Source organism: Lynx rufus, unplaced genomic scaffold (assembly GCF_022079265.1).
Source record: "Lynx rufus isolate CCGP_SWC_20201006 ecotype Redwood Valley unplaced genomic scaffold, mLynRuf1.p SCAF_1, whole genome shotgun sequence".
Classification (NCBI taxonomy): domain Eukaryota; kingdom Metazoa; phylum Chordata; class Mammalia; order Carnivora; family Felidae; genus Lynx; species Lynx rufus.
The window spans coordinates 178346597-178373506 of NW_025814823.1; the positions used below are offsets into that span (position 1 = coordinate 178346597).

General features: G+C 35.7%; 1 protein-coding gene across 1 annotated transcript in view; it reads right to left on the reverse strand.

Moving 5' to 3' along the window:
* The window catches only part of RANBP17 (RAN binding protein 17), a 322388-nt gene that overhangs the window by 241311 nt on the left and 54167 nt on the right, over window positions 1-26910 (reverse strand). Inside the window, exons 13-14 of the mRNA XM_047076735.1 lie at window positions 24899-25004; window positions 14580-14715 (exon numbers count right to left, since the gene is read on the reverse strand). Of these exons, the coding sequence (XP_046932691.1) occupies window positions 14580-14715; window positions 24899-25004 (242 nt within the window). The remainder of the gene's footprint in view (window positions 1-14579; window positions 14716-24898; window positions 25005-26910) is intronic.

Consider the following 26910-nt stretch of genomic DNA (forward strand, 5'->3'; position numbering starts at 1 on the left):
AGCAACACATGGATGGAACTAGACTGTATTATGTTCAGTGAAGTAAGTCAGTCAGAGAAAGACAAATATCCTATGATTTCACTCATATATGGAATTTAAGAAACAAAACAGATTAACAGAGGAAAAGGGAAGCAAAAATAATATAAAAACAGAGAGGGAGACAAAACATAAGAGACTCTTAAATACAGAGAACAAACTGAGGGTTGTTGGTGGGGTGTTGGGTGGGGGGATGGGCTAAATGGGCGATGGGCATTAAGGACGGCACTTGTTGGAATGAGCACTGGGTGCTATATGTAAGTGATGAATCACTAAATTCTATTCCCGAAATTATTATTATACTACATGTTAACTAACTTGGATTTAAATAATAGATAGAATAGAACAGAATAGAATAGAATAGAATAGAATAGAATAGAATAGAATACAATACAATACAATACAATACAATACAATACAATACAATACAATACAATACAATACAATGGTTCAATTTCCACATACTCTGAGTTATCCACATTTCTTTCTGTTATTGATTTCTATGTACTCCATTTTGATTAGAGAACATACTTTGTACTATTTCAATTCTTTAAAATTTATTGAGTCTTGTTTTTTGATTGAGCATATGGTCTATCTTGGGCAATATTCTGTACATACTTGATAAGAATGTATATTCTGCTGTTGCTGGGTGTAGTGTTCTATAGCTGTCTGTGGTCTAGTTGGTTTATAGCATTGTTACAGACCTTCTACATAGTTGTTCTATCCATTATTAAAACCAGGTCATTAAAGTCTTCAACTATTATTATTATTTCTGTCAGCTTTTGTTTCATGTGTTTTGGGCTTCTGTTGTTATGTACATATATGTTTATAATTGCTACATCTTTCTCATGAGTTGACCCTTCTATTATTACAAAATGTTCCTCTTTATTCCTAGTGACATTTTTTTGTTTTAAAGTCTATTTTATCTGGTATTGGTATAGCCACTCCATCTTTTTTATATGGTTGCTGTCTATATGATATATGCTTTGCCATCCTTGTACTTTTGACCTATTTGTATCCTTGACTTTAAAATGTGCATTCTACAGATAGCATGTGCAACATTATTTTTTTAAAACTCCAGTCTAATAATCTCTGCTACTCGTTAGCTTGCATAACCCATTCTAAATTTAATGTTATTATTGATACTGTAAGATCTATATCTGACATTTTTGTCATGTTTCTTTTCCTCTAGCCTTCCTGTACTGCTTTCTTTTACATTAAATATTTTCTAGTGTAACATTTTAATAACTTTACTTTCAATAATTTTTTACTATACATTTTTTAGTAATTTTCTGTAGAGTTTCCCTAGGGGCTCACCATATACATTTTACCAGAATCTACCTCAGATTGGTACTTAGTTCCAATGAGATAAAGAAATGTTATTCCTATATGGCTCTATTCTTTTTTTCCCTTTTTGTCATATTATTACTACATGATAAAACTATTACACCTTTATATATTATACACCCAGCAATAAATCATGATAATTATTTCTTCATTTAACTTTATATCTTTTAATGAAGTTGAGAGAAAGAGAGCAAAAACGTATGTTTGAAGTGTTTGTTATATTAACATTCTTATTTACCATTTTTGGTTTTTTATTGGTTCCTGTGGATTTGAGTTGCCATCTTGTGTCATTTCCTTAGCCCCAAACGTTGCTCCTACCTATCTTCCTTGTGCTGTTATTGGCAAATATATTATATATTATATATATGTCATCAATTCAGTGTGTATGTATATAAAATACATAATTGTTTTATATAATTGCTTTTTAAAATCAGTTAAGAGAAAAATGTATTATATTTTATAATTGCTTAATTACCTTCACTAGTGTTCTTTGTTTTATTGTGTGGATTTATCTGAGGTCACTTGCTTTCGGCCTGAAGTACTTCCTTTAGTATTTCTTTATTTTTTTTTTTAATTTTTTTTAATGACTATTTATTTTTGAGAGACAGAGACATGGCATGAGTGGGGGAGGGGCAGAGAGAGGGAGACAGAGAATCTGAAGCAGGCTCCAGGCTCCAAGCTGTCAGCACAGAGCCTGACATGGGGCTTGAACTCACGAGCTGTGAGGTCATGACCTTAGCTGAAGTCTGACGCTCAGCCGACTGAGCCACCCGGGTTCCCCCTTTAGTATTTCTTATAAGGCAACTCTGAAAGCAATGAATTCTCTGTTTTTGTTTCCCTGGTAATATCTTTACTTTTCCTTTCATTTTTATTATTATTGTTTTTTATAAAATTTTTTTACATTTATTTTTTAAATATATGAAATTTATTGTCAAATTGGTTTCTATACAACACCCAGTGCTCATCCCATAAGATGCCCTCCTCAATACCCATCACCCACCCCCCATCAGCCCACAGTTTGTTCTCAGTTTTTAAGAGTCTCTTATGCTTTCGCTCTCTCCCACTCTAACCTCTCTTTTTTTTTTTTCCTTCCCCTCCCCCATGGGTTCCTGTTAAGTTTCTCAGGATTCACATAAGAGTGAAACCATATGGTATCTGTCTTTCTCTGTATGGCTTATTTCACTTAGCATCACACTCTCCAGTTCCATCCACGTTGCTACAAAGGGCCATATTTCATTCTTTCTCATTGCCACGTAGTACTCCATTGTGTATATAAACCACAATTTCTTTATCCATTCATCAGTTGATGGACATTTAGGCTCTTTCCATAACTTGGCTATTGTTGAGAGTGCTGCTATAAACATTGGGGTACAAGTGCCCCTATGCATCAGTACTTCTGTATCCCTTGGGTAAATTCCTAGCAGTGCTACTGCTGGGTCATAGGGCAGGTCTATCTTTAATTTTTTGAGGAACCTCCACACTGTTTTCCAGAGTGGCCACACCAGTTTGCATTCCCACCAATAGTGCAAGAGGGTTCCTGTTTCTCCACATCCTCTCCAGCATCTATAGTCTCCTGATTTGTTCATTTTGGCCACTCTCGTGTGAGGTGATATCTGAGTGTGGTTTTGATTTGTATTTCCCTGATGAGGAGCGATGTTGAGCATCTTTTCATGTGCTGTTGGCCATCCGGATGTCTTCTTTAGAGAAGTGTCTATTCATGTTTTCTGCACATTTCTTCACTGGATTATTTGTTTTTCGGGTGTGGAGTTTGGTGAGCTCTTTATTATTTTGGATACTAGCCCTTTGTCTGATATGTCATTTGCAAATATCTTTTCCCATTCTGTTGGTTGCCTTTTAGTTTTGCTGATTGTTTCCTTTGCTGTGCAGAAGCTTTTTATCTTCATGAGGTCCCAATAGTTCATTTTTGCTTTTAATTCCCTTGCCTTTGGGGATGTGTCAAGTAAAAAAATTGCTATGGCTGAGGTCAGAGAGGTCTTTTCCTGTTTTCTCCTCTAGGGCTTTGATGGTTTCCTGTCTCACATTCAGGTCCTTTATCTATTTTGAGTTTATTTTTGTGAATGGTGTGAGAAAGTGGTCTAGTTTCAACTTTCTGCATGTTGCTGTCCAGTTCTCCCAGCACCATTTGTTAAAGAGGCTGTCTTTTTTCCATTGGATATTGTTTCCTGCTTTGTCAAAGATTAGTTGGCCATACTTTTGTGGGTCTAGTTCTGGGGTTTCTATTCTATTCCATTGGTCTATGTGTCTGTTTTTGTGCCAATACCATGCTGTCTTGATGATTACAGCTTTGTAGTAGAGGCTAAAGTCTGGGATTGTGATGCCTTCTGCTTTGGTCTTCTTCTTCAAAATCACTTTGGCTATTCGGGGCCTTTTGTGGTTCCATATGAATTTTAGGATTGCTTGTTCTAGCTTCGAGAAGAATGCTGGTGCAATTTTGATTGGGATTGCATTGAATGTGTAGATAGCTTTGGGTAGTATTGACATTTTGACAATATTTATTCTTCCAACCCATGAGCATGGAATGTTTTTCCATTTCTTTATATCTTCTTCAATTTCCTTCATAAGCTTTCTATAGTTTTCAGCATACCGATCTTTTACATCTTTGGTTAGATTTATTCCTAGGTATTTTATGCTTCTTGGTGCAATTGTGAATGGGATCAGTTTCTTTGTCTTTCTGTTGCTTAATTATTAGTGTATAAGAATGCAACTGATTTCTGTACATTGATTTTGTACCCTGCAACTTTGCTGAATTCATGCGTGAATTCACCCAGACTTTGGGTGGAGTCTATCGGATTTTCCGTGTATAATATCATGTCATCTGCAAAAAGTGAAAGCTTAACTTCATCTTTGCCAATTTTGATGCCTTTGATTTCCTTTTGTTGTCTGATTGCTGACGCTAGAACTTCCAACACTATGTTAAACAACAGCGGTGAGAGTGGATATCCCTGTCGTGTTCCTGATCTCAGGGAAAAAGCTCTCAGTTCTTCCCCATTGAGGATGATGTTAGCTGTGAGCTTTTCATAAATGGCTTTTATGATGTTTAAGTATGTTCCTTCTATCCCGACTTTCTCGAGGGTTTTTATTAAGCAAGGATGCTGAATTTTGTCAAATGTTTTTTCTTCATCAATTGACAGGATCATATGGTTCTTATCTTTTCTTTTATTAATGTGATGTATCACATTGATTGATTTGTGAATGTTGAACCAGCCCTGCAGCCCAGGAATGAATCCCACTTGATCATGGTGAATAATTCTTTTTATATGCTGTTGAATTCGATTTGCTACTATCTTATTGAGAATTTTTGCATCCATATTCATCAGGGATATTGTCCTGTAGTTCTCTTTTTTTACTGGGTCTCTCTCTGGTTTGGGAATCAAAGTCATGCTGGCTTCATAGAATGAGTCTGGAAGTTTTCCTTCCCTTTCTATTTTTTGGAATAGTTTGAGGAGGATAGGTATTATCTCTGCTTTAAATGTCTGGTAGAACTCCCCTGGGAAGCCATCTGGTCCTGGACTCTTATTTGTTGGGAGATTTTTGATAACTGATTCTATTTCTTCGCTGGTTATGGGTCTGTTCAAGCTTTCTATTTCCTCCTGATTGAGTTTTGGAAGTGTGTGGGTGCTTAGGAATTTGTCCATTTCTTCCAGGTTGTCCAGTTTGTTGGCATATAGTTTTTCATAGTATTCCCTTATAATTGCTTGTATTTCTGAGGGATTGGTTGTAATAATTCCATTTTCAATCATGATTTTATCTATTTGGGTCATCTCCCTTTTTGTTTTTGAGAAGCCTGGCTAGAGGTTTATCAATTTTGTTTATTTTTTCAAAAAACAAACTCTTGGTTTCATTGATCTGCTCTACAGTTTTTTTAGATTCTATATTGTTTATTTCTGCTCTAATCTTTATTATTTCTCTTCTTCTGCTGGGTTTAGGGTGTCTTTGCTGTTCTGCTTCGATTTCCTTTAGGTGTGCTGTTAGATTTTGTATTTGGGATTTTTCTTGTTTCTTGAGATAGGCCTGGATTGCAATGTATTTTCCTACTAGGACTGCCTTCGCTGCATCCCAAAGCGCTTGGATTGTTGTATTTTCATTTTTGTTTGTTTCCATATATTTTTTAATTTCTTCTCTAATTGCCTGGTTGACCCATTCATTCTTTAGTAGGGTGTTCTTTAACCTCCATGCTTTTGGAGGTTTTCCAGACTTTTTCCTGTGGCTGATTTCAAGCTTCATAGCATTGTGGTCCGAAAGTATGCATGGTATGATCTCAATTCTTGTATACTTATGAAGGACTGTTTTGTGACCCAGTATGTAATCGATCTTGGAGAATGTTCCATGTGCACTTGAGAAGGAAGTATATTCTATTGCTTTGGGATGCAGAGTTCTAAATATATCTGTCAAGTCCATCTGATCCAATGTATCATTCAGGGCCCTTGTTTCTTTATTGACCGTGTGTCTAGATGATCTATCCATTGTTATAAGTGGGGTGTTAAAGTCCCCTGCAATTACCACATTCTTACCAATAAGGTTGCTTATATTTGTGAGTAATTGTTTTATATATTTGGGGGCTCCCGTATTCGGCGCATAGACGTTTGTAATTGTTAGCTCTTCCTGATGGATACACCCTGTAATTATTATATAATGCCCTTCTTCATCTCGTTACAGCCTTTAATTTAAAGTCTAGTTTGTCTAAGTATAGCTACTCCAGCTCTCTTTTGACTTCCAGTAGCATGATAAATAGTTCTCCATCCCCTCACTTTCAATCTGAAGGTGTCCTCAGGTCTAAAATGAGTCTCTTGTAGATAGAAAATAGACGGGTCTTGTTTTTTTATCCATTCTGATACCCTATGTCTTTTGGCTGGCACATTTAGTCCATTTACATTCAGTGTTATTATAGAAAGATACGAGTTTAGAGTCATTGTGATATCTGTAGGTTTCATGCTTGTAGCGATGTCTCTGGTACTTTGTCTAACAGGATTCCCCCTTAGGATCTCTTGTAGGGCTGGTTTAGTGGTGATGAATTCCTTCAGTTTTTGTTTGTTTGGGAAGACCTTTATCTCTCCTTCTATTCTAAATGACAGATTTGCTGGATAAAGGATTCTCAGCTGCATATTTTTTCTGTTCGTCACGTTGAAGATTCCCTGCCATTCCTTTCTGGCCTGCCAAGTTTCAGTAGAGAGATCCGTCACGAGTCTTATCGGTCTCCCTTTATATGTTAGAGCACTTTTATCCCTAGCTGCTTTCAGAATTTTCTCTTTATCCTTGTATTTTGCCAGTTTCACTATGATATGTCATACAGAAGATCAATTCAAGTTACGTCTGAAGGGAGTTCTCTGTGCCTCTTGGATTTCAATGCCTTTTTCCTTCCTCAGACTAGGGAAGTTCTCAGCTATTATTTCTTCAAGTACACCTTCAGCACCTTTCCCTCTCTCTTCCTCCTCTGGAATACCAATTATGCGTAGATGATTTCTCTTTAGTGCATCACTTAGTTCTCTAATTTTCCCCTCAGACTCCTGGATTTTTTAATCTTTTTCTCAGCTTCCTCTTTCTCCATAATTGTATCTTCTAGTTCACCTATTCTCTCCTTTGCCTCTTCAATCCGAGCTGTGGCTGTCTCCATTTTATTTTGCAGCTCATTTATAGCATTTTTTAGCTCCTCCTGGCTGTTCCTTAGTCCCTTGATCTCTGTAGCAATAGATTCTCTGCTGTCCTCTATACTGTTTTCAAGCCCAGCGATTAATTTTATGAGTATTAATCTAAATTCACTTTCTGTTATATTGTTTAAATCCTTTTTGATCAGTTCGTTAGCTGTCGTTATTTCCTGGAGATTCTTTTGAGGGGAATTCTTCTGTTTCATCATTTTGGATAGTCCCTGGTATGGTGCAGAATTGCAGGGCACTTCCCCTGTGTTGTCTTGAATAACTTGCATTGGTGGGGCGGGGCTGAAGTCAGACCTGATGTCTGCCCTCAGCCCACTGCTGAGGCCACAGTCAGACTGGTGTGTACCTTCTCTTCCCCTCTCCTGGGGGCAGGATTCACTGTGGGGTGGCGTGGCCCACCTGGGCTACTTGCACACTGCCAGGCTTGTGGTGCTGGGGATCTGGCGTATTAGCTGGGGTGGATCGGCAAGGTGCACAGAGGCGGGAGGGGTATGCTCAGCTCACTTATCCTTCGTGATCTGCTTCGGGAGGGGCCCTGTGGCACCGGGAGGGAGTCAGACCCGCCGCCGGAGGGATGGATCCGCAGAAGCACAGCATTGGGTGTTTGCGTGGTGCAAGCAAGTTCCCTGGCAGGAACTGGTTCCCTTTGGGATTTTGGCTGGGGGATGGGCGAGGGAGACGGCGCTGGTGAGCGCCTTTGTTCCCCGCCAAGCTTAGCTCTGTCGTCCGGGGCTCAACAACTCTCCTTCCCGTTGTCCTCCAGCCCTCCTGCTCTCCAAGCAGAGCTGTTAGCTTATAACCTTCCAGATGTAAAGTCCCGCTTGCTGTCTGAACACACTCCGTCCGGCCCCTCCGCTTTTGCAAGCCAGACTCGGGGGCTCTGCTTTGCTGGCGGGCTGCCCCTCCGACCCAGCTCCCTCCCCCCAGACTGTGTAGCGCGCACCGCCTCTCCGCCCTTCCTACCCTCTTCCGTGGGCCTCTCGTCTGCGCTTGGCTCCAGAGAATCTGTTCTGCTACTCTTCTGGTGGTTTTCTGGGTTATTTAGGCAAGTGTGGGTGGAATCTACGTGATCAGCAGGACGCGGTGAGCCCAGCATCGTCCTACACCGCCATCTTCCTAGAGTCCTCACATTTATTTTTGAGAGACAGAGTGAAACAAAGTGAGAGTGGGGAAGAGGCAGAAAGAGAGGAAGACACAGGATTGGAAGCAGGCTCCAGGCTCTGAGCTGTCAGCACAGAGCATGACACGGGCTCAAACCCACAGACCTGATCATGACCTGAGTTGAAGACAGATGCTCAACCGACTGAGCCACCCAGGAGACCCTCCTTTCATTTTTAAAGACAGTTTTGCTGGATATGGAATTCTTGGTTACTAGTTCAGCACTCTATGTCATTGAAGGATCTTCTGGCCTCTCCTGTTTCTCAAGACTAGTCAGCTATTAATCTTACTGGTACCCTTCATGTGTAATGAGTTTTTCTCTTTTCTTTTTCTTTTTTGTTTTTATTCAACACTTCCATATGTCACTGGGTGCTCAACACAACAAGTACCCTAGTCAACATCACCTGGTTAACTCATCCCCCCACCCACCTCCCTTCTGGTAACTGTGATGAGTAGTTTTTCCCTTGCTGCTAAAATTTTTCTCTTTGTCTTTCAGCATTTTTACTATGATATGTTCTTAGTGTGGGTCTTTATTGCACTTCTTTGATGTGTAATGCTTTTCACCAAATATGGTTAAGTTTTAAGCCAATATTGCTTTAAGTGTTTTTTTCTGATCCTGTCTCACTTCCTTTTCTGGTATTCTTCTACCAGGTACTCCATGATATTTTGGTGTATTTACTGGTGACCTACAGTTCTCTGAGACTCTGTTCACTTTTCTTCATTCTTTTTTCTCTCTGTGCCTCAACATCTCATTTTCATTTACTGTACTTTCCAACTACAGAATTTCTATTTGTTTCTATTTTTAATAATTTCCATCTCTTTATTTAAATTCTCTATTTGATGACACATTGTTATCATACCTTACTTCAATTACTTCACTAATTCTAACAATATTGAGTCTTCCAATTCATAAACATGATATATATCTATTTACTTAGGCCTCATTTAATTTCTCTCAATGATGTTTTAGAGTTTTTACCCAGTCCAAGAATTTTATACATTTTCGACTTTGTTAGATATTGCTGTTTTCCAAAAATGTTTTACTGGTTTGGATTCCACTAGCAGTGTATAGGAGTGTTAGCTATTTTACTTCATCATAAATACATGCTTTCATCAAACTTTTTAACTATCTCCAGGTAATAGGTATGATATGATTATTGCACTATAGCTTTAATTTGCATTTCCCTTAGTCCATGAAAGGATGAACATTTTTTCATGTTGATTATAAACCGTGATTTCTTTTTCTATAAATTGTTTACTCATATCTTTGGCACACTTTTTTTTTTACTAGGTGGTTCTTCTCTTATTGATTCATAGAAATTGTTTATATAACTGGATATTGATTCTTTTTAAGTTACATGTATTGGGTCTTACCCTGTCTCTAGCTTGTCTTTTTACTTTGTTTACTGTGTATTTTGAGGTGCAGAAATTTTTATTTTTAATATGGGCAGAATTTATCAACCTTTGGGTTTAGAGTTTGGGCTTTTCATGCCTTAAAAAGAAATCCTTCCTCGGGTGCCTGGGTGGCTCAGTCAATTAAGCTGTTAGTGGAGAGCCTGTTTAGGGATTTGGTCTCCCCCTCTCTCTGCCTCTGTCCTGCTCGCCCTCTCTCTCAAAAATCAACATTAAAAAAAAAATCCTTCCTGTCCTTAAATCATAGTCCCCTGCCTTTCACACTAAGAGTCACCAACTTAGATTTGATTTTTTATATACTGTGAAGTAATAATTCAAAACTTTAAATAGATATAACCAAATGTCCAGCATCCTTTATTTAATAGTCTGCCTCTTCCTGCACTATTTCAATGTTTAAGTGGGGAGGTAGGTTTTATAATTTTTTATTTATTTGCCCATCTTCCTCTTTAATTAAAAACTTAGAGGACGGATAGACCATTCTATTTGCCATTGTATCCTGGTCTTAGTATATAGTAGTTACTTATTAATATTCATCAGACAGTAAGTAGGAATAGGTGACAGGACAAAAAGTGTAGCACATACAAAGCATGTCACAGAACAGAAAAAAGTGTCAAAAGAAAAGGTTGCAAAGGTACACAAAGTCTAACCATAAGGAACTTATTTATATAATGAGAAACCAGTAAGAATTTTAAGCAGAGAAATTCTGTAAATTTTAAAGTCTGACAAAAGCAAGTATTAAGACAACATACAGCAACATATAATCTGCTGGGAGAGGAAAAACAGGCTATTCTAACATTTAAGAGAGCAACTTGGTAATATCTTGTAAAGCTGAAGTGATGTACCGTCTACAGCCCAGCAATTCTACTCCCAGTATTTACCTTCAAGATACTCATACACATGCATGAGAAAATAGGTATTTGAATGTTTACTGGAGTATTTTTTATAAACTTTAAAATTGGACTGAAAAAAAAAATAAAAAAAAATAAAATAAAATTGAAAACAACCTAGTGTATATTAACAGAAAAATGAATACATAATGGCACAATAATATACTGTAATACCATTCAGTAATTAAATTAGAACTATACGTATCACCATGGATAAATCTCAAAAACAATGTGGATCAAAACCAGCAAGTTCCTGCATACTAATTTTCTATAGAGTTAACAGTACTAGGTTTTATTTATAAGTACATAGAAATGTGGGACCAGAACACAATCATGCATGAAAATAACATGAAATTTAGGACAGTGGTTACTTTGGCACAAGAAGAACTGAATCAGAGCAGCAACAGGCCATTAATGTTTAATTTAAAAATACACAGATATGAAGCAAATAGGGCAACGTATTCAGATTTGACAAAGATGGGTGTGAGTGTCCATTACATTATTTTCCCTGGTTCTCTACTGAAGAAAATATTACTTTGGTGGCAGTATGGAAAATGGATTGGAGTGGGGAAAATGCAAGAAGGAAACAAAGAGGACAATAAGATCTGAAATCCAGTGAGAAATGACAAGCAGTAACAATGAGGATAAAAATGAAGGGGACTGAGAAGAATGAAACAAAGATATTTAGAAAATAAAATCAACATGATTAGGTGACAGATCAGATATAAGAAGTAAGAACAAAGGGGACATTTTGAGTTCACAGTCATTCTTCCTCAAAATAGGGAAGTAGGTGGAAAGGGTTTCAGGAGATAGTTCCTGTTTAGGACCTATTGAGATTGAAGGGCCTGTTCAATATCCCAGTGAAAGATCCAACAGGAAGCAATACAGCAAAGTGATCAGCAGCATTGGCTCTGTTATCAGGTGTCCTAGTTCAAATCCAGATTCAACCACTTAAATACATCACTAATTATTCCAGACCTCAGTTTCCAAGTCTGTAAAAAGGGATGGGGAAGTGTTAATAAAAAACAGCTATTCCCATGGAACTTTTGTGAGATGAAATTAGATGCCTGTCAAGTGCTACGTGAAGTCTTTGGCAGACTACTGCTTCAATAAATGCCTACACCTATCATTTGTGGCTCTTGCTTCTCATATATAGCACATACTTCTATTCTGTGCATCACTTAGGACTCTTTGCACTTACTTGATGCATATGTAAAAAATTCAAGATAGATAACAGTACACCTTATTTAAACTTGCTGAACAATTTCACTAAAGTCAGCATCATTTTCCAACTCAAGAACATACCTTTTATCACATGAAAGTTTATCAAGTGGGAGATTTAGACTCAAATCCCGTGGAATTCTACTAAATATTTACATTCAACCACTATCTAGTAGAAAATACATAAGTAATATGCCATGCACTTGGAAGTGGTAATAAAAAAGGTGGAGACAGTCCTAACCCAAATTAGAGTCAAAATATGTTTTGCTAACAAATGATTACAATGCAGTGTAATAACGCTAAAAAAAGGGGGGAATTACAGGTTGCTATAGAACACATAAAACGAATTCTCCCAGAATTTAAGAAGGTCATCTTAAAGGATGGGGTATCTGATGTGAAAGATAAAGTAGGAGTCAGCAGAGTAAGGCAGAAAAGTGAAAGTTTGATTCAAAAGAAATAGTGTTCTAGGCAGAGGAAACATTTTGCCCAAAGGCCTAGAATCTACAGAGAACACAGACTGTTGACGAAGCTGAAAAAAGTTTAGTACACATAAAGTATGTAGTACAAGTATGGAGGACTGAGGCATGAAACTGGTGACATACATAGAAAAGAGACTGGGAAGAACTTTGTAAGTCACATTCCATATGATCCAATTAAATGAGCTAATGCTTAAGATGGTCTAGGACAGCTCCTAATACAAAATAAGTACCCACTAAATATTACTTTAGTGCAATCTAACTCTTAACTAACACTTTCCCCTTTTTGCCACAATTTGGAATGTGACAATATACTCACCAAAAAAAAAAAAAAATTTTTTTTTCCATCTGGTCTTCCTTGGTTGGTTGCCAGAAAACTAGTATGTAGAGAACTTACAAATGTGTTAGGTGGTCTGTTTCATTTGTGAAATGGGAACAATAACACCAACTTTGAAAAAAACAAACAAAACAATACCAACTCTGCAGGATTACTGTTAAGGACTAGAGGAGTGTGAAGAGATCCTAAAAAGAGTGCCAGGGCACATATTAAAGACTCTCCAAAACCTCCTCAAACTTCCTATTAAGGCAGATTGGCAGACAAGCCAGAGAAAAAGAAAGCAGAAAGCTCTGGCTTCCCTTTAGGGTTATGCAGTAGGAATGCCTTAAAAATAAGATTGCTGTCGGACTAAACACTTTTTGGTAAGGAAAGATGCATACACCAAAAATGTTAAATTACAATGACCAGTCTGCTGATGTGTTTATTTTTTCCTAATATGTAAGCTCTTTCAAAAAAGAAAAGTTGACCTTCCATAATTCACTTTTTTCATATTACCTTGTATTAAAGGATATATAAATATATCTGTCTTTTCCTGTGACTGTTTGTTGATATCTAGAATTCTCATATATATATAAAATATACATATATATTTTAATACAACAAATAAAAATTGGGGGGAAAAACTCCTAAATCCCATTGCTCTAAACAACTAATCTCATCTTACATATTTCTTTCCAAGTATTTTAAACACAATTAATTTGAAGGCTTTTCTACTCCATATTACACTATTCTGATTTAAGATCCAGACCAAATACTGGGTTAGCAATGTCTGAAGAGTATTTGTATTCATTTTTGTGAAAGCAAAACGGCAAACTCTCTGGGTACATTTAAAATAAGACAATTTATCATAATTTGATTTACTCTCAACCTTCAAGTAACACATCTGGGATTTTAAAAGAGGCACCCTGTATAAATTTCATACCATGTAATTTTTATCTGATTCTAATTTGTTTTACTATCCAACTAAAACATTTATTTCTAGTTCTCCCTAATGGTCTCATTCAATAGCAGCTAAATTCTAAGAAATTTTTACTGAAATTAATCCTAATTGGCAAGAAAATATCACAATATATTTGACTAAGGAAGCATCAAGCTACATCACTTTCTTAAAAAGCAAGTTAAACAAACCTGAAATAAACCAAAGGGTAATATTAACAAAATCAAACAAAAATTTCCCATTATACAACTATTGTGAACAGAAAACCATAAATGTACTGAAGGTTAAGCCAAATTTCCCAGGGGATAAGAAGCTTAGTTCTATATAAAAAGCTTACTCTAAATATTTCAAATTAGAAATCCTTGAACATTACTAATAAAAACTATAAATCCAAAGGAGGTAAGACTATCCTTAGGACTTCTCTTGCAGACAAGGTTTGGAAAGAGTTACTATTACAGAAGAAGAAAACGTCATAGATTTTACTCAGTGTCACAAGTACTACCAAATATCTGGTTAGGGTTCACATAAATGCCCTCAATAATCCCTCATTATGCCTTAGGATCAATTCATCTAAATTTGCTGAAGCTAAAACTTCAATTATCATACTATGAGTGTGATTTAACTGTGGCCTCTCAAAGACATGTCTAGCTCTCCTGGTCCCCATCACTTATGTAAAAATGCTGAGCAATGAGCAAAAAATATACTGGAAACCACATAAAGAAGTAAGTGTCCAAAAAATCCCAGAACTACAAAAAGAATAAATCTTTTGTTTCAAACCTTGAAATAAATATAATAAGGCAAAATCTATTAAAGTGTTTTAAATAATCTTAACTATTTAATGACTAGCCACGCCACATAAAAATAATATTCACTAACTCTCCCAACCTTTGAAGAAAATGGTAAATCTAGGCATAAAACAAGCAAATTAATCTCACAGTGTTTTCAATACCAATTAATCAATCAATTTCAATTGATCAATTAAATTTCTTAGGTAGAAATTACCCAAATATATCATTCAGCTTAAAGCAATTGTATGTGAGCATCTTTATTCATTTTCAGTAACATTTTTTTTAAAAATCTATAGTAAAAACCTACCTTTGAGGTTCTTTGAAGTTGATCACCAACATATGTTTTACGAAACTGATCCAAGAACCACAGAATTGCAAGCTCTATTTTCTCATTAGAACACTGAGGTAATCCGGTATCCATTAAAGATATAAGCTGAAAAACTCTTTTCATGAAGGAGAAAAAAAGGCTTCAGTAAAAATTCTTGGAGAAACAACATTAAAACATTTATTGTCAATGCAATGTAATACATAATCACTGTAAAAAATGGAAAAATACAAAAGCTTATAAAGAAGATAATTTAAAACCACGTGAAATTCTACTTCTAAGATATACTACAATTTGGTCTAATTGCATCTAGTCTTTTTCCTAAAACACATACCTACATATATATGCATAGAAAGCTATAAGGACATACACTTATTATTTTACTAAAACTTTATATAGAATGCATATAACATACACATATAAATATATAATACGTATATATAGATATAAATAAACACCTATAGATATATATGCATGCATAAATACAAATTAATATCTATATCCATATAAAATTTTAGTAAAGGAAAAATGATATTGAATGTGTAGTTTTGTATTTTACCTTTTTATTAAACCTTATGTTTTTATATAATTATGTATTTGGGAGTCACATGACTCAAATATTAAAACAATCAAGAGATACACCAATCAAGTTATATCACTTTTTCAATGAATAATAAAAATTTTACCTGAAATAACTTACAAGATGATCTTAATAAAATCAAGTATTTTTTTTAAGTTGGCTCCGTGCCCAGCATAGAGCTCACTTTGGGACCTGAACTCACAACCCTGAGATCAAGACCTGAACTGAGATCAAGAGTCGGATGCTCAACTGCCACCCAGGCGCCCTAAAATCAAATATTTTTAATACAGGTATGCAACTATTATTATCAGATAATCATAAATGAACTAAAGGTTAAGTTAAATTTCCTAGAGAAAAAGTTTAACTCAATATAATGAAAAGCTTAGGCTAGAATTTCCAAAATAGAAATCCTTCTATTATCTATTTTCATTAAAAATTTCTGGGGCGCCTGGGTGGCTCAGTCAGTTGAGCGTCCGACTTCGGCTCAGGTCATGATCTCGCGGTCCGTGAGTTCGAGCCCCACGTCAGGCTCTGTGCTGACCTTTCGGAGCCTGGAACCTGCTTCAGATTCTGTGTCTCCCTCTCTCTCTGCCCCTAACCCACTCGCATTCTGTCTCTGTCTCTCTCAAAAAAATAAATAAATAAACATTAAAAAACTTAAAAAAAAGTTTCCAGTGGACGGCTTCTAAGCGCCTAGTATTAAGAAAATCTGTTTATTTTAATAATCTTTCTAAGAGCTAAGGGTACAAGTTGTTGAGGAACAGCACCTTTGTCTCCTTTTTCTAACTGCACAAAGGCATTGGTGCCTAGCCAACCCACACACTTCCTTCCATGCATGCACACAGGAACACTGTTAATAGTTTATGTGTCCTTCCGGAGATTTTTTTAACTGTATATACAGGCAAATATGACTAAATATTCTCCTCTCAACTCTTTTAAACATATGAACATACACTATACTTATGGTTCCAAACCTAGCTTGTTCCATTTAATAACTGATCTTAAGATCTTTCCATGTCAGACATCAAGACTTTCCTCATTCTCTCTTGCAGCTGTTTAACATTTCATTGTAGAAATATACCATAATATTTTCAAACATTCCCCTACACATGGGCACTGAAGTTAAGAATTTTTTGCTGTTGCAAAATTGCTGCAATTAGCCATCTTATACAATCATTTCACACATGTACAGCTACAGTATATGCTTCTAACAGTGAAACAACTAGTTTAAAGAATATAAACTTTTATAACGTTGATGATTATTAGCATATTGCTCTCCACAGAAACTGAAACAATTTATCTATCATCAGTCTAGGAGAGTGTCTATATACACTCATATAAGATAATTCGGATGATATGAAAATTTAAAATTTATTAATATCTGAAAAATGCATCTCAGTACAGTTTTATTTTGTATTTCTGTCATGTACATGAGGTTAAAAATTTTCCGTGTTTTTAAGCCGTATATATGTCCTTTCCTGTGACCTGTTTGTTCATATCCTTTGCCAATTCTATTGGGCTCTCTTTTCTTTGCTGATTTCTAGAAATTCTTTATACACACACACACACACACACATATACACATATATTAGAAAACTGAGTCCTTTGCCTATGTGATGTGATTAATGCCATACAGAAGTTTTTGTTAGGTTTTTATTATGCAAAATTTTTATCAGCTTTTTCTTTTATGATTTTACATAATAAAAAGGTCTTCTTCCTGAATATGAGGTATTTTTATGTTTCTTTTTTTTTCTTTTTTTACATTTACCTCTCTGATACATTTGAACTTATCTTGAACACACCTTGTGAGATATGGATCAACATTTTTTCCCAGATGGCTACCCAGGTGTTTCAACACCATTTCTGTCTTGTATAGTCTATCTTTTGCTCACCATTTCAATTATATCCCTTATCATATAGACTAGGTTCATGTATGCATTCAGATTACTTTACTGGACCTTTTATTCTGTTCTAGCACCTAACTAAATATATCTTGATCAATTATTTTTTTCATATTATTTAACTTTTCCAAAACATTATTTTTAATAGATGTATAATATTAAGACTATGTCAAAATCTAACCATCTCATTTTGAATATAAATTCCTATTTCAGGGAAATATAACTACTTCCAAAGAATTCTACAAAGTGTCTAAGTTATAGCATATGAAGTTCTTTTAAAAAGTTAGTACTGGGGCACCTGGGTAGCTCAGTCATTTAAGCATCTGACTTTGATCTCACGGTTCATAGGTTCAAGGCCCATGTCAGGCTCCACACTGCCAGCATTGAGCCTGCTTGGGATTCTCTCTCTCCCACTCTCTCTCAGCCCCTCCCCCTCCAAAATAAATATATAAACTTAAACAAATTAAAAAGTTGGTACTTCTTGCCAAAGTGTTATGAAATAATATGATGAAAACCATTTTATGGTTATTATTTCCTATATTTATATTATTTAAAAGTAACTTTCACCTACCAAATATTTTTAATACCATTAAAATTTGTGAAGGTAAAGTTACTGAAGATTACATTTAACTTTTAATACCATTAAAATTTATGAAGGTAAAGTTACTGAAGATTACATTTAAGAATTAGGTTACTATAACCGGTTGTTTGGTTTTTTTTTTTCCTAAGAAGATGTATTTGTTCTGTAATTTTTAGAGGAGTGACAAAGCTTTTAGTCTGGGTATTTTTTAATTAGCAGATTGTTGGAGTAATTTTTAAATAAATAGATATATTCAGCAAACTGTGTCTAGATCCAGGTGAGTTTTCAAGTGACTTAAACAGGCATATCTTGTTTCTGAATTCTTTATTGAGTGGGACCTCCCTTTTCCTACTCTAGCTCTCTGTTGGTTCTATGTACTTTCTCTTGTTTACTTTTATTTCCTTTTTATAGCATACATTCCAAAATCCTAGGAAGATGTGAAACCAAAAGACAGTTTGTTGGGATGTCTTTACAACTCATATTAAGCTGGTGATTTGCATTTGCCTAAAAGGCAATGGCATCCCAGCAGGAAAGCAGGAAAGAGTTCCCAGCAGGGTACAGGATCCATTTGTCAAAGAAGTTTTGGTAGTTGTACCAGAAGTTCAGTTGCAAAAGCCTAAGGTCCAAATAACCACGGCTTACACAATATGGGTATTTATTTCTCACTCAAGCAAATACCCAAGGCAGTCCTCCAGGACTAGTTAGCCCTCCACAGTGCATCAGGGATTCAGGTTCCTCACATCTTGTTGTTACATTTGCCTCCATTCACACAATCACTTTGTGGCCTAAGATGGCTTCTTCAGCTCCACCCAACAGGTCCACACATCTGGCACACACCACATTCACTTTCATCTGACTGCCTAGAACACAATCACTTAACCATACCTAGCTGCAAGAGAGTCTAATAAATCTGGTCTTTATTCAGGTGGCCACATACCCACCGTAAGAATCAGGTATTCTATTACTGCAGAAGAAGGGAAGAAGAAATGCTGGACAGCTAGTAACCTCTGCCACAGTGCCCTTCAAAGATCTGTGGCTACCTCTAAAAGTGCTTAAGAATAAAACTTGCATTATATATACAATATTCACTTCCAGTTTCACTTTATTGTCCTACACATACTGTTTCCTTTATGTCAAATTATTTCTGGTAAAGAGCATGGGGGGAATAAAAAGACAAGTATATCATTAAATAATTTCAATCCAAGTATAAAGCACAGCATTTCAAATTCAAAGAGATGAATTTTGGATAATCAGTTGTTTATATTCCCCTAGATATCCAAATAAATAAGTATTCATTTAGTCAACAAATATCTGAGGGCCTACTATGTGGCAGGTGTGTATCAGGAGTTCAGAATATAATTAAACAAGACATACATATTCTCAGTCCTCCAGAAACCTATCGTCTATGCAGGGAAAGACATAAAATAAGGAATTAAAGAATGACAAGTACTATCATAAACAGTATAAAAAAATTGGGGAAGATTCTTAACATTCTAGGATGGAAAACGGCAAAGAAAGAGTGTGTGGAGAGAAAGGAGAAAACATGTGTAACTATCCAGAGAGGGCAGAAAAGGCATGGCTCAGTTCAGAGCTAAGGAAAGTTCAATATGGCTACAAAGCAGTCAGATGAAGCTAATGAGACAGGCAGGAGCCAGATTATGAACCTGATGAGCCATGTTGATTTTAACCCCAGTAGCAATGGAAAGTACTTGGCTCAGAGTTTGAGCAAAGCACCGACCTAATCAGATCTGTACTTCAGATTCAGGAAGCCAGAGAGGAAGCAAGGTGTCCACTTAAAACTGTAGCATGAATCCAGGTGAAAGATGATAGGAACTACAACAGCAGGGGCTGGAAACAACTGGACTAAAAGGCATAACTAGAACGTAGAGCTGACAGTATTTGAAAATGAAGACTACATGGATGCTGGTGAGAGAGAAAAAAGGAAAAGTTAAGAATAACTTCCAGGATTCAGACTTAGGCAATCGAGCGGATGGCAAGGAGACACGCGAAGAGGTCAGGGCTGGGAGTGGATAGAAGAGAGAAGTTTAATGTTAGCCACTGAATTGAAGACAAATGTGAAACAGAACATGCAAGTGAAACAGTTCAACAGGTATCTGGAAGTTAGAAGATAACAATGACTGCAACACAGAATCACTGAGCAATGCTGAGGGCTCAGCTGAGGTGAAAACTGGCATTCTGATTGACAAACGGTACCTGTATAGAGGTATGCAATTCTTTTGTTATCACTTAACGGGTTAGAGAAAACTCTGAATTCCTTCAGGGTTAAGGTTTTGCCAGGCAGTTGAGGTAAAAATACAACGGTGAACAAAGCAGATAAAGCTTATTCCTTTCCTTACACTAGTGGAATGAGCAAATAAACATAAGGGGTAATAAAGACTAGGAAGAAACTAAACTAGGATAGGGTGTTATTATAGACTGGGAAATCAGAGGAAGAGACAGCTGCATATAGACCTACTTGACTGAAGTGAAGGAGTACCCTATAAACATCTGGAAGAAAGCATTCCTAGCAGAGAAGTGCAGAGGCCCTAAAGTGAGAACATATTGGTAATACTCAAATAGCAAGGAGGCCCTTGTGGTTGGGCTGAATGAGAAAGAGGAGGAAATGAAGTCAGAGAAGTAGTACAAGAGGCTCTGAGCCCTGGCAAGGACTCTGGAATCTGTCACGTGTGTGACAGGAAGCCACTGGAAGCTTATGAACAGAGTAGAGCACCACGATCTAATGGGAAAGAAGTTGAAGTCATCCATATGACAGCAGAGTCTGAGAGAGAGAACAAGACTCCAAGCTAGCTGCCAGAGGTTTCATGAGTAATGAGGGATGACTTGGAGAAGAACAGGCCAGAGAAGTGAGGAGAGACTGGGGCGGGGGGGGGGGGGGGGTGGTAACTGAGAAGAATAAGCCTAAAAGCAGCAGTCACTCTATTAGCACGAGCAAACTGAGAAGACACAGGATGAATAAAACACAGTCTCTGGGTAATCACTCAAGAGGGTTACATTCTGGTAATGAGGAATGAAACAGAAATGACTATAAAATTATCTTTATTTAATTAGAATTGCATGGCCTGAGCACAAATATATTTATTTGCCAAGTTAAAGTAGCATATTTAAATATGTTAAAGTAACATGTTTTAATTATAATTATCACAATATTGGGAGCTTTTATGAATATTAACCTTTTCCTGATAAAATAGCATATAGGTTTCTGGCAGAAGCTTCACGGTCTTCTAATTTGGTATTGTTCCCCCAGGAGTTAAAAAGGTATCATGTAACAATACACAGAAGGCAACAGTATTACAGTTCCAGTTACTTGGAACTTCTTCATATGAAATTGATATTTTAAAATTCTACATAAAACCACATTCTTATTTAATTTAAAATCTCAACATTTCACAACAGATACTTATATTTTTTCTATGCCCCACCTTGATCTTGAATCTGCTTAGCCCTGTTTACATACACACCAACCTCACCACTACCTCTCACCCCATCCCTGGCCTCAACCACTTGTCTTTTGGCTCCAGTAAGATTCACACACTTCCTGCAGTTGTAAATCTTTACCCGGGGAAGAGGTAAGGCCTAGAACAGCTCTAGCCCCTACCTCCCACCCCAACAGGACCAACAGAAGCTCTGGCTTCCCCAGCGATACCTCAAAGAGGCCAGGGAACACAACTATGAAGTATGAAAAGGTTGAGCACCCCGAGAGTAGACACTAACTAGTAAGAAACGGGACACAGAAATAAGCAGACAGAAAAATGCCTTGCCCTTAGCCCCCCATCCTGCCACCACCATGAACTGTTTTGAAACACATTGGTCCATGTGGCCTCTGGGAAAAACTCCTGTAACAGCAAGCAACAAGGTCTGTAATGTACCATCTTATACACTTGTTTCTCATTATTCATGGTAGTTATGTTCTCAAAAGGCATTATGAAAACTGTATTAGTCAATACTGAACCACTGTGCTCCCAGAGGAAATACAGGGTTAGGTTCCTGAGGAATACTGGTGACAATGTTTTCATTAACCAATCTAACAAATAACCTTGTTTTATGTGTGTTTCTCTTTAAAGACATCTTATTTATTAATATGTATTGTTGATCATTAACATTGAACTCACAGCTATTAGCACAACTTGGACCTGAATGAGGCTTACTTAATATACGTATTTTTTCTGTAAGGTACTTTACAGCTTTTTTATTGTGCTTAGGAACATCAGACAGCACTTCAGCACTACATTGGGGACCACCGTAAATAGTAAAACCACCAACAAAATGCACAAAAACGTGAGAAATATGGCACTAAACAGATAATGTAAAGGACACTTATTTACAGTGTTAGAGTATGAAATAAGAAGGCAAAGCTGGGAAAATGGGTATCAGGCAACTCAAATTGCCACGCACATACATATCCAAAAATGACTGCAGTAGCACCAGAAGCGTTGGTTTGGGGGTTACAAATAAACTTTAGCAAGTACACAAATTTGGAAAACTGGAATCTGTGGATGAGGATTATTGACTGTATTTGTTTTCTCCTATTCTCTCAATTTTTCTTTTCCTTCATTTTTCCTTCCTTGAAAATGCACCTTTCTCCCCACTCTTCAATAAAACCTTAGACCATAATCTTCACCTAATGCTTTGTTTTCTACGGAACGGCTAAAACGCAAATCAAATATTAAAGTTAAATATATTTGTTGCTTAAAGAAAAAATTAAAATTTTCTACTTGGCAAATATACACCTGCTTTTGTTTATTTCCTTGGCAAATATACCTGCTTTTGTTCATTTCCTGTTATATATTTCTCAGGAAAATAATGCCAGTGGGTACTTCTCTGCTTGATGATGAAAACTTTTAAAAAATCAAACTATAGCAAAAAGTATACTTACTTTCCACTTTATTAAACATGTAATGTTATATTAAAAGACAGCACGGAGGCAAATTATTGACTTTGTTTAAAATTAACCAAAGCATTTTAAGAATGCCCCAATTCATATTTTAAAGTTATTCTATATTGGAAATAATGAATCTTAGAAAAGCTGAAAATAATTTGTGTTCCATTCAGACTCCAGTTTCACTGCAAAGGGCTAGTTTAAAGGTAGAAAAGAATATGGAATGAAGAGAAATTTTCTGTTCAAAATGACAACAAATTTATTAAACACTTAGGAATATATTTAAGATTAGTAAGGAAGGAGAATGCCACAACCAGGTATAATAATTTTAAGAACTTTGCCACTGGGTGGTGGCAAAACTGGGGTGACATACATCTGGGCAAAAAGCAATGGATAGTCAATTGTCCAACAGAAGCTTTGTTTATGATTGTTGACAAGATTTTTCACCTCATGACCGTAGCCTTAGTAAGAAGCAATGAATTACTTGCCTTATATTTCTATTCTACACTGAGGAAAACAGACTTCCAAGATCAGGGGAAAAGAATGAAAAGCCTAGAAAAAGACCTAAAATTTTCATGTAAAGATATAAGCAGCATTTCAAATGTGTGAAGGATGAGGTTCACATTAATTGGTTAACACTATGTAAACTCTGGAAAAAGTATATAAGACAAATGTCAAATATATTAAGAATTAAATATAAAAAACTGAAACCATAAAAAAACTAGAAGAAAACATAGGTGAGTATTTTTATTATCCAGGTGTGGAACAACTTTTCTAAGCATGACCAATGGAAAAAATATGAAGGGAAAATTTCATAGATCTGAACATATAAATATTTAAATCCAGTAAGAAAGAAATTTCTAAAACAAATTAAAAACATGGAGAAAACATTTTCAAAATAAATAGCAAAATATTAAGATCTTTGATATATACTGAGTTCTTATAAACAAATTAGGAAAGATAATCACAAAAGAAAACTAGCTAAATGGTACAATCTATACATATTTAAAAATCACAGAGAAAATACAATTGGGAAAAATAGGAATGGAAAAGAATGTTTGACATCACTTGTAACCAAAGCAATACAAAATTAACACAAGATATTTGCTGTTATCTGGGAAAGATAATCCTATTATCTAGGGTTCAACTGCAGAAAATATGGTTAACTCTCAAAGCCTCTGAGTTCAGAGAATAAACTAGTATTGAAACTCTTTAACATGCTGTAGACCATTCCACCAACTCTACAGCCTTTAGGAATTAACTCTAATGAAATTATTTTGATCTAAAAGAATATTCACCTCAAAGCAGTTTACATTGAAGAAAAATTGGGAAACAACCTAAAATTCCCAAGACAAGGGTATGTTTAAATTAAGGAACAGCTTAGAATATTTAATGTCTAGGTAAAATCACAATATTATGCTTGATTTTTTAAAAAGAGAAGTGTCTGTGGGGCGGGGGTGGAGCAGATGGCGTTTGGTAATATAGCACTTACCATTTGCCAGACATTGTTCTCAGCATCTTAAAAATATTAACTCATTTAATCCTTATAATAGCCCAAAATGAATTAGGTATTATTGTCCCCATTTTAGTTTACAAAACAGTATCCTAGTATAATTTTTGTTTAAAAAATGTTGGAAAAGACACATGAAATGTACATATACCCTCAAGCATTAATTTAAAAAATTCAAAGGTCTTTAGCAAAATGACAGTAATAGTTACCTTCAAATTAATCTATGACTTTTCTTTTTATTTGAAATATTTAAGTGTCCAATAAAAACACATATGACTTTGTTATAAAGAAAAATTTTATTAAAAAATAAATTAAAATATATAGAAAACCAACTCACGTGTATTATTCACATGTAGGAATTTTCCTCAGTGTTAAGGCAAGTAATTCATTGCTTCTTATTAAGGCTATAGTCATGAGGTGGAAAATCTAGTCAACAATCACAAACAAAGCTTGTATTGGGTAACTGACTATCCACTGCTTTTTGACCACACATATATCACCCCAATTTTGCCACCACCCAATACACACCAATTTAGCAAGCTTTGTCAGATCCTAAGAAACAAAAAGCAACTTAAACCTTCATTTAGACGCAAGTCTAAACACTATTTAGACGCAAGTTTAAAGTATATTTGACTATAACACTTATTAGAGATTTGACTTCTACAAATCACTTAACCTCTAACCTCTATTAGTTTTCTCACCAGTAAAAAAGAAAATAATACCTTCCTCAAATGGCCAAGTACAAAATGTTTTATCTTATAATTCCAGTTCAATAATAACTAAATTTCTTAACTACTTAGTAAATTTCTGTAAGTTTTATGGCCAGCACTTACCGACAGGATAATTCTCCATCCATAGCATCATGTTCATCTGTACTGGTATAGGTTAACCTTCCTCCAACAACTGTCCCAACTAAGTATACCAGCCATGCAAGACGTCCTAAAACATAACAGGAAAGAGAAATGTTTAGGAGGTATTTATAGAAACAATGTTTATATTGCAGAAAATTATGAAATTGGCAAAGTGATCTATTCTTCCAAACAAATGATAAACTACTGTGAACTCAGTCCTTGACAGAGAGTGGAGTGAGTTTTAAGTTTATCAAGGCAGCATAACAGTAAAAATTACAGATTTTACAGAGTTAAAGTTATGTTCAAAATCCCAGCTCGAACAATTTATGTGATCTTGCATAAGTTACTTACCCCTTTACACATTAGGGTTTTCATTTGAAAAATGGAGAAAATAATGTCTACCATGAAGACTTAAAATTAAAATTAAATTGGACTAACAAAACACCTAAAGTAATGTGTAGAACCAGGGCTGTAAGTAAGTACTAATATAATCCACAGACCAGCATCTTTTCTGGTCACTGACCAAACATGGTCAATGTTATGATAATACCAGCCTGATCATTTTTAGTATTGTCCCTGTTTGAACCTAATAGATGGTAATAAATTTATCGCCTTTGTATTTTGTGCATAACTTTTTAAAATACAAGACTGTTGTATTTTATGCATAACTTTTTAAAATCCAAGATTGTCACCATTCAAATCACATAGTCTGACAACAAAATTAACTTCACGGGCAATACTAGCAAGGACTTAACTAACTATAACAGTGGCATGCATGGCATCTACAGTTTTCACAAAATTGAGTAATTCAGAAATGGAGGTACTTATTGAATGATTTTTATTTAAGGCATATATCATTTTACAACTTAGAAGCACTGATCCATGTGTCAGATTCTCCAAAATTTTCAAGACCTTTATGAACAATTAACAACATACCAGTTATCTTGCTAAAAAGAAATTTTGTGCTATTCTTAGGGACTGATTCTTCAAAGTTGACCGGGTTATTGCACAATACCAAAATCAGTTATGTTCCTGTATTGAGAAACAAATCAATTATGTTCCTGTATTGAGAAACCTTCTCAAGTGAACTAAAGTTCAAGGGTATTAACTTGAATAGTCTTATGGATGTCTTTGCCTGTTGGAAGACTTAGGAAGGATAAATTCATGTAGAAAAACAGCACATTCTTTCTATATTTCTGTGAATACTAGCCATCATTACTCTATAACTGATCAATCCCCTCTAACTTCAAGAGAGACATCAGCCTATTGAGGTGACAAACATCCTGTAAGTTAGAAATATAGCCTGGCAAATATCCACATCCCCTATTGTATTATAAAACGACAATGAATAAATCAGAATAGACCCAATTATGCAGGCTGGGACATAAACAATGTGAAACAGATTCAATAGGAGACAAAAACACTAATTTGATCAAGTAATTCATAAAACAGACTCAAGCCTCAAGATACACACAATTAATTTTTAAAAAGTAACAGAACAAAAAGCCCATCTAGGAAGCTGAAGGTACTAAGAAAGTTGCCTATGTACTCAAAATTGTTTTATGATTAACATAAAAGTCTATTAGTAACACATGCTATCCCCTGATGACCCTACTTCTGTGGGTCCTCTCAAGTGATCTCTCTTCCACACTTCTTGTATCTCAGGCCTACAACATGGAGGTGTTCTTAACGTTCCTGATGTCTATTTCCAAAACATTCTCCCTCCATCAAAAGCACTCAGCTGACATCTTATGTCATCAAACTATACTACCAAATATCCTTTCTGGCTGCAATGATCTACTCTTCCTCAGGTTATTTTCCCTTACTTTTTGAAGGTGTTCATTCCTGGCTTGCTGTCACTCTTTCCAACAAGACTTCTATTATAATCAGTAGTGGCTTCAACATATACAAAGATGAATCTTCCAACACTAACAATCCTTCATTCTACTGGGAATCTCCAACAGATGAACCTATCACTTTCTTTAACAACTTTA